The sequence below is a fragment of the Podarcis raffonei genome, chromosome 2, assembly GCF_027172205.1.
Source record: "Podarcis raffonei isolate rPodRaf1 chromosome 2, rPodRaf1.pri, whole genome shotgun sequence".
NCBI classification, from domain to species: domain Eukaryota; kingdom Metazoa; phylum Chordata; class Lepidosauria; order Squamata; family Lacertidae; genus Podarcis; species Podarcis raffonei.
Genome location: NC_070603.1, coordinates 202024 through 210860, shown reverse-complemented (window position 1 = coordinate 210860; position 8837 = coordinate 202024). Strand labels below are relative to the sequence as shown.

The 8837-nt window shown below is 47.9% G+C and overlaps 1 protein-coding gene across 1 annotated transcript; it reads right to left on the bottom strand.

The window, feature by feature from the left end:
- Positions 1-7677: 7677 nt before the first annotated feature.
- Positions 7678-8613, bottom strand: LOC128409631 (olfactory receptor 13H1-like). Its single transcript, XM_053380196.1, has one exon. It carries the CDS (start codon positions 8611-8613, stop codon positions 7678-7680), a length of 936 nt encoding a protein of 311 aa, XP_053236171.1.
- Positions 8614-8837: the final 224 nt, after the last annotated feature.

Here is an 8837-nt window from a genome sequence, read left to right as displayed (position 1 = left end):
AAAGATTAAGGATTTGCTGAAATATTTAACTGAACTGGAATACATAGAGGGGGGGTGTGAGGAGGTCAAGGAAATAAGCTAAAGAAAGAAAGTTAGGTAAAGGTTTGATTTGTTCTTTTTTTCCGATTGTATCTGTTTTTCTTTTTCTTTTTCTTTTTTATTTCTTTATTATTTTTTGATGTGATTTGTTTTTATGTACTGATTGTGTTTTATTTTTTTGTCTCTCTTTGTAACCTTTAAAACTTGAATAAACATCATTAAAAAAAAAAGAGAGAGAAGCTGCCAATCTGTCAGGTCTGTCTGTCTTGGTATAAGGCAGCTTCCTTAACCCAGGAAAGGGGGCTCATCTTCCTGCAGTGGGAAGCAATATTGCATTTTGTAGGGCTGGACATGGTCCTCCGCTAAGGCCTTGGGGAAGCCAAATATAAGCTCAGCCAAATATAATATGTTTAAGTTGAAGAATGACAATGGAAGAGTGTGGTAGATCACTGCCAGTTTTTGATACTGGGTCACAGCCTACTTGAAGTTGGACATACCTGTTCTATATAATCAACTGATACTCTTTTAGCCCCACAGCCATATTAGTAGAATAACAGAAACTGAAGCAAGGAATTGCTTTGCTAGTTCATAGCTAAAGGTAAAATAAGAGGGAAATAATTCTAAGGACTTGGAGAGGAAGATATTTATATATAATAAATTTATTTAATATATAGATAATTTAATACAAATTGTTTGTACTCTGAATATGTAAATAATTTATTTGATGGCTGAAAATGGTGTCAGGGAGAGGCAAACGGGAGAAGATTTAAGAACAGAAACCAGCACTTATAGAGAGCCTAAAGAGATCATTAGCAGCCTGTCATCTGACAGCGAGTCAGAGAGGGAGGAGGATGAGCCTGGAACAAGTCATTCTGTACACATAGGAAGTCAGGGACGGGGTTTCCGCAGACTTGCATGCTGGGTAAAAAAAAGGAAAAAGAAATCAGACGCGGCAATTGTGCCAAAAGGGTCGGACGTTGATTGAAACACTGGAGATGTACTTTTGAACTTTGTCAATAAATCAAATAGATTGGAACTGGCTGTGACCCCGGAGTTTTATCTATGCCGGCTTGACAGCATAAAGTCTCTGAGAGCTTGCCGCGTCACCTTTTGCTGCTGGAAAGCTGGTGGAATAAGGAAATAGCCTCAGAATGGAAAAGGAGTTGTTGGAGCTGAAAAAGCGAAATGTCGCTCTGGAACAAAGATCGGCCGACCTGCAGAGCCGTTTGGAGGAAGCCAGGGCTGCTCAGAGAGGAACCCAAGGTGGGCTATCGGCAGATGGGGGCAAAGGTGTGTGGGTGGAACGGTTCCATGGGGATCCGGAAAGTTACTTGGATTTCAAGACAGAGACGAGATATTTTTTAGAACTTGAAGGAGCCAAGTTTCAGAACGATGCCGAGAGAGTTGCTCACATCATTAGACACCTGGCAGGAGGGGCTAGAAGCTGGATCAGGCCGTTAATAGCCTCGGGGAATGAAGCCCTCAGAAATGAGGCCAAATTTTGGCAAGCTATGGACTTTATCTATGCAGATCAAAGTTTAATTGACAAAACGCAGGAGGAGCTGCTGGCTCTGAAACAAGGCAAATCCACGGTACGCAGTTACTGGTCTGAATTTGCTATGCTCGTGCAGAAACTGGGTTGGGATTTAGAGACTGAGCCAGTACAAGCGATGTTTAAAAATGGACTTAACCCAGAAATTAAGGACGAGCTTGCAAGGGGGCCAAGACCTAAAAATATGAATGAATTAACAAAGGCTGCTCTTGGTGTGGGTTTGAGACAAGAAGCCAGATGGCGGGAAAGGAAGCAAGGCAGAGAGCGGAGTTTCCATGGTGACCGCATTCTTGAGATGCCTGCAGCTGCCTCAGAACATCAACAAGCGCTGGAGCCTATGGAGATAGGCACAGCCAGGGCGCGGGAGAGTTTGAAAGCCCAACGGTCTGGCGGGAAGGAGAAAAAAGACTGGCAAGCGGCAAAAAGATGTTTTGTGTGTCAGAAAACTGGGCACTTTGCCAGAGTGTGTCCAGAGCGTCGTAACTGGCAGGGAATGGTGGGGGCCACCCAGCAGGCAGTGGCAGAGGAGCCCCAGCCTTCGGGAAATGAAGAAGCCTGGCTGGTGGTGAACCGGGGCAACAGCCAGGCGGGAGCAACACAGAAAGTCCTCGGCTTGGGCACCCCAAAGCAAGCATAATGTTGAAGGTGCTGCTAGAACTCCCAAATGGACAGACAGTGGAGGAGTTGGCGCTTGTTGATTCGGGTGCCTCAGCCTCCTTTTTTAGCAAGGAGTTTGCAGCGCGGCACCAACTGAACCTGAGGCCTTTGGATTTTCCGCTGCAAGTGACCACAATTGATGGAAGAGAACTGCTGGGAGGTGAAGTGATGCATCGAACACCTCCAATGCGAATGCGTGTGGCCACCCACTCCGAGGTCATCGCCTTTCACGTTGCCACACTGGCGGGTCCGCCTATCATATTGGGCATGAGCTGGTTGGCGTTGCACGATCCGGTGGTTTCCTGGCACCAACGGTCCCTGACGTTTGGCTCGACGCACTGCATGGAGAACTGTCTGGCTCAAGGGCTACCTCGACAAAGTGAGGGCAGGAGGGCAGCAGCATGCAGAGTGGGACGAGTGAGATTCCATCGTGTTACAGGGATCTACAGGAGGTGTTCAGCGAGAAAGAGGCGGATGCGTTGCCGCCACATCGGCCATATGACTGTCAGATCAACCTGGTCCCGGGGGCCACGTTGCCGGTAGGGAAAACCTATTCCATGTCGGAGGGAGAGCTCAAGGACCTAAAGGAGTTTATTGAGAAAACCCTACGAAGGGGTTTCATCCGGGAGTCCAAGGCGGCAGGGGGGAGCCCAGTGATCCTCGTGGACAAGAGATCGACGAAAGAGAGGAGGCTCGTGGTGGACTTTAGAATTTTGAACAGCCTGACGGAACCGGTGGCTTTTCCAATGCCGAGGATCGACGATGTTTTGGCACGGGTGCGGAAGGGGAAGATTTTCACCAAGCTGGACCTCCGGGGGGCTTACAACCTCATCCGAGTACGAGAGGGCAATGAGTGGAAGACCACCATGTTCACCCCGATGGGGGAGTTTGAGTATTTAGTCATGCCCTTCGGTTTGCAGTGTGGAAGTCACTGTTTCCAAGCCTTCATGCACCACGTGCTAGGACCTTTGCTGTACAAAAACTGCGTTTGCTTTTTGGACGATTTGCTTGTGTACTCAGAAGACGAACAACAGCACGTGAAGGATGTACGTCAGGTCCTGAGCAAACTCAAGGAGCACCGCTTGTAGGTCAAGCTGGAGAAATGTCAGTTCCACGCAAAGGAAGTCGAATTCCTGGGGTACCGACTATCAGACCAGGGGTTGGCTATGGATCCGGAGAAAGTGAAAGCGGTGGTGGAATGGGAGAGTCCCAAAACCAGGAAAGATGTTCAGCGTTTCCTGGGTTTCAGCAATTTCTACAGGAAATTCATAAAAGATTTCGCAAAATTGATGGCGCCCATAACACCCATAACGTCTCAGTGTCAAGAAGAGGTTTCAGTGGACGCAGGTGGCCCAAGAGGGGTTTGAGAAGCTTAAGAGGGCTTTTGCTTCGGAGGAGCAACTGATCCACGTCGACCCGGCTCAACTACTACGGGTGGAGACAGATGCGTCGGATCAGGCGATTGCGGCGGTGCTGCTGCAGCCAGATCGAAAGGGGGAGTGGCGACCGTGTGCCTTTTTTTCACGGAAACTGAACAAATCAGAGCAGAACTACACCATCTATGATAAGGAATTGCTTTTGATTGTGGCTGCTTTCAAACAATGGAGGCACTTCCTGGTTGGGGCAAAGCACCAAATTTTGGTGTGCACTGATCACAAAAACTTGGAGTACTGGCGTACGGCACGGGTGTTGTGCCAGAGGCAGATAAGATGGGCAGAGTTCTTTGCCAACTTCAACTTCAAGATCTAATACGTGCCGGGAGAGCAGAATGCAAGGGTTAGGTCCTCCGGTGGCAAGACTGATGTTCCCGGAGAGCAAATGGATGTGCGGGGGGACGTTAGTCAAGGACGACGAACTGATGCAACTGCTCAGAGACGATGTCTTTGCCAGACAAAAAATGGGGGAATTAAGAGAAAAAGGGGGTGCCAAGGGGGGTTTTGAAGTGTAAGGGGGGCTACTGTACCACAAAGGGGCCTTGTATGTCCCAGAAGAAAACCTTCGGGGCAGAATTCTCAAGCAACTCCACGATAGCTGCACGGCAGGGCATTTTGGACAGCATAAGACCATGCTACTGGTCACACGGGAATTTTGGTGGCCAAGGGTGAGAGAAGATGTAAAGGAATATGTGCGAGGGTGTGACACATGCCAGAGGACCAAAGGGGAAAGGGCGGCACCAGCTAGGTTGCTGGAACCATTGCCCACACCAGGGAAGCCATGGGAGGTGGTAGGAGTGGACTTCATCACTGATCTGCCCAGATGTAAGGGTAAGACAGCGGTCATGGTTGTGGTGGATCTCTTGACCAAGATGTGCCATTTCGTGCCCTGTTCGCACGCAGTGACGGCGGAAGAAACAGCCAAGCTGTTCGTAGAGCATGTGCTTAGGTTGCATGGGGTACCTGCACGGGTGGTTTCGGACCAGGGGGCTCAATTTACCTCACGATTTTGGCGCAAACTCATGGGGCTGCTCCAAGTGGAAGTGAGCTTTACAACGGCTAGGCACCCCCAAGACCAATGGGCAAGCGGAGAGGGCGAATGCTGTTTTACAACAGTATTTGCGGTGTTATGTAAGTCAGAAGCAGAACGATTGGGTGGACAAGCTAGCCCTGGCAGAGTTTGCTTACAATAACGCGGAGAATGTATCCACAGGGATGACTCCATTCTTTGCCAATCATGGGCGTCATCCAAGGGCCTTCCCCGGGAGGGGGGAGGAGTCGTGGAGTGTTCCCGCGGCCGAACAGTTTGTGGAGGAGATGGAAGCGATCCACAGACAGCTGCAGTTGAATTTGGAAAGGGCTAAGGAGTTATACAAGAAGGAAGCCGACAAACATCGGCGACCGGGGGAGGTTATCAGGGTTGGGGACAAGGTGTGGTTGTCCACGCAAGGATTGCCTTGGAAAGGGGGCTGCAAGAAACTCAAGCCCAGGAAGGTGGGGCCCTTTGAGGTTATCCAACAAATAAATCCGGTGGCGTTTAAGCTCAGGTTACCAGAGAGCATGAGAATCCACCCAGTGTTCCACAGGTCACTGATGTTCCCCTACAGGGAGGGGGGAAGGAGGCAGGGTAGTGGGGGAGGGGAAGGCCCACCACCCGAAATGGAGGAAAGGGAGCAGTGCAATGAGGTTACGGAAATACTGGACTCTCGTTGGAGAGGAGGGAATTTGGAATATTGGGGGCTTGGGAAGGAGCCCCGACATCAGAGAATACCTGGGTCCCGGAAGACAGTATTTCCGACAAGGAGCTGGTGGAGGAGTTCCACAGTTTTTTCCCTGACAAACCCAAAAGCAAGGGTAGGTCCTTACAACAGGTGTTCGAAACAACAGACGACAAAGAGGAATTCGAAGGTTTCCCAGCATCGGACGAGGAGGAGGAAGAAGAAGATGAAGGCGTAGACTGGGGAACACCAGGAATTGGGGGTTGGAGGGGGGTGTTCGAAGAGACGGATGAGGAAGAGGGTAGTTTTGCGGGCTTCTCCCCTACCACCCCAGAGGAAAGAGATAGGGGTACAGTCGGGTCTCCTGAGCAGGAGGGGGCCTTTGAGGAGGGGGGTGGATGTCATTCTGTACACAGAGGAAGTCAGGGGCGGGGTTTCCGCAGATTTGCGTGCTGGGTAAAAAAAAGGAAAAAGAAATCAGACGCGGCAACTGTGCCAAAAGGGTCGGACGTTGATTGAAACACTGGAGATGTACTTTTGAACTTTGTCAATAAATCAAATAGATTGGAACTGGCCGTGAGCCCGGAGTTTTATCTATGCCGGCTTGACAGCATAAAGCCTCTGACAAATGGTACCCAAAATGTACTTCTGAGGGTTGTGTGATAGATCTTTCACATGGTAAATAGAAGAGTTGGACTTTGCTTACTGTGAAAGATGTTTAATATGGTTTAATCTTACAAAAAACATTTTATGCACATCATGTACCACTCAAGTTTAAATGATACTACAACATGGTGATTTAAATGGTGATTTAAATTTTTAACATTTGGTTAGCTGGCCTAAAAAGTGTGTTTTAATGCAGAATTTCTGAAGACAAGCTAGGAAACAATGCTCCCCAAGAGAAAGAAGGGAGGAAAAGCAAACCAAAAACCAAAAACCGATCTCTTACTAGTTGTGATTGAAAAAATAAAACTGCTTCTGAGATCATACAATTTTTGGAAAGAGGATGTCAAGAAATCTGCAGAGAAGAAACTGTAAATATCCTTGCCTTTCCTTGCCTTTTACTCTTTTACTCAAGCAAAGATGGAGAACCTGGGGGCCTCCTGATGTTGCTGGAATACAGCTCCCATCTTCCCTGATCACACTGGCAATGCTAGCTGGGACTGATGATAGTTGGAGTCCAAAAACAGCTGGAGGACCACAGGTTCCCCCAGCCCATGCCTATAGTTAGATTTGTAAACTGCTTGGGGTACAGCTAAATATTTTCCTTTCCTCACTATGAGAAGCTATATTGCCAACATAACCACCAGCAGCAATAAAAACATTGGACTAGATTCAATTAAATAAGTTGTGCTAATGGGAGCCAGCATGACTCATAGAATCATAGAGTTGGAAGAGACCACAAGGGCCATCGAGTCCAACCCCCTGCCAAGCAGGAAACACCATCAGAGCACTCCTGACATATGGTTGTCAAGCATAACAATCTCTGCTTAAAGACCTCCAAAGAAGGAGACTCCACCACACTCCTTAGTAGCAAATTCCACTGTCGAACAGCTCTTACTGTCAGGAAGTTCTTCCTAATGTTTAGGTGGAATCTTTTTTCTTGTAGTTTGGAACCATTGCTCCGTGTCTGCTTCTCTGGAGCAGCAGAAAACAACCTTTCTCCCTCCTCTATGTGACATCCTTTTATATATTTGAACATGGCTATCATATCACCCCTTAACCTCCTCTTCTCCAGGCTAAACATGCCCAGCTCCCTTAGCCGTTCCTCATAAGGCATCGTTTCCAGGCCTTTGACCATTTTGGTTGCCCTCCTCTGGACACGTTCCAGTTTGTCAGTGTCCTTCTTGAACTGTGGTGCCCAGAACTGGACACAGTACTCCACGTGAGGTCTGACCAGAGCAGAATACAGTGGCACTATTACTTCCCTTGATCTAGATGCTATACTCCTATTGATGCAGCCCAGAATTGCATTGGCTTTTTTAGCTGCCGCATCACATTGTTGGCTCATGTCAAGTTTGTGGTCAACCAAGACTCCTAGATCCTTTTCACATGTACTGCTCTCATGCTAGTGCAAATGGGCATGCCCCCCCCATTCTGCTCCAGAGAAGCACATTGAAGTGGAAATCCTTCCCTTCAGACAAGCAGAAATTCTTACACTGATGGAATGATCTCCTTAGCACTACTTTGAACTCCACCCATTTGCCGAATAACAAAACACTTTACGTATTCCTGCTGATATCTATCTATCAATATAGAATTTAATTTCTGAAGTGCTTTATTCCTCCACTTTCCTTCCAATTGCTCTCCACAGGGCTCCTTTCACATCCCTGTTCCTCAGGCTGTAGATCATGGGATTGAGCATGGGAGTGACGACCCCATAAAACACAGCCACTACTTTTTCCTTGTCAGTGAATGCTTTGGCTTGAGGCCTGAGGTACATGGCCAAGGTTGTGCCATAGAAAATTCCCACCACAGCCAGATGAGAACCACAGGTTGACAAGGCCTTACTACGGCCTTGTGATGAGCGGATACGGAGAACAGCGACACCAATGCGACCATAGGTCACCAAAACAAAGGAGAAGGGGAACACCAGAGTGAAGACACTGGTTACCATCATGCTGACTCCACTGGCTTGGGTATTAGAGCAGGCCAATTTCAACACTGCCTGGAGCTCACATTTGAAATGATTCACCACATTGGGCCCACACAAGCGTGCCTGCATACTGAAAAAGGGAACAATGGTCAGGAGGAAAGAGCTAGACCACAGGCTGACTGCCAGAGAGATGCACAACTTTTGGCTCATGATTAAGCTGTAACGTAGAGGGTAGCATATTGCCACAAGACGGTCATACGCCATCATTGCTAGCAAAAGGCACTCGGCCACTGCCAAAAACAGAGCAATGCTCATTTGTGCAAAGCATCTGCCCTTGGGGATTGTGGGCCTGTCTGTGAAGCAGTGGGCCAGCATCTGTGGGACAGAGGTGGTGACATAGCAGACATCAATGAGGGAGAGGTTGCTGAGGAAGAAATACATGGGTGTATGGAGGTGCGAATCCATCACAATGAGCACCACAATAAGTCCATTCCCAGCTACAGCAACCACGTACATCAGCAAGAAGAGAATAAACAAAACAGCACGTGCTTTGGGGTTTCTGGAGAGGCCTATTAGAACGAATTCAGTCACTGCAGTTGTGTTGCCCCATTCTTCCATGTTACCTGTAAAAAGTGATATCAAATATCATTGGACCTCATGTAGGACATTCCAGCCCTTCTGTTTATTTCCTCAGTTGTGAAATGGTATAAATGGAAAACAAATTAAAAGTTCATGTGTAGAGATCATGACTAAGTCTCAGCCACTAATGAAAGGCAAAATGTAAAGCTTTTGTTGATTAATCTAATTTTGTTGTTGTTTGGTCGTTTAGTCGTGTCCGACTC

What these genes read in the sequence shown, in the direction of transcription:
- LOC128409631 (XM_053380196.1), bottom strand. Translation starts at nt 8,613, where the DNA reads ATGGAAGAATGGGGCAACACAACTGCAGTGACTGAATTCGTTCTAATA.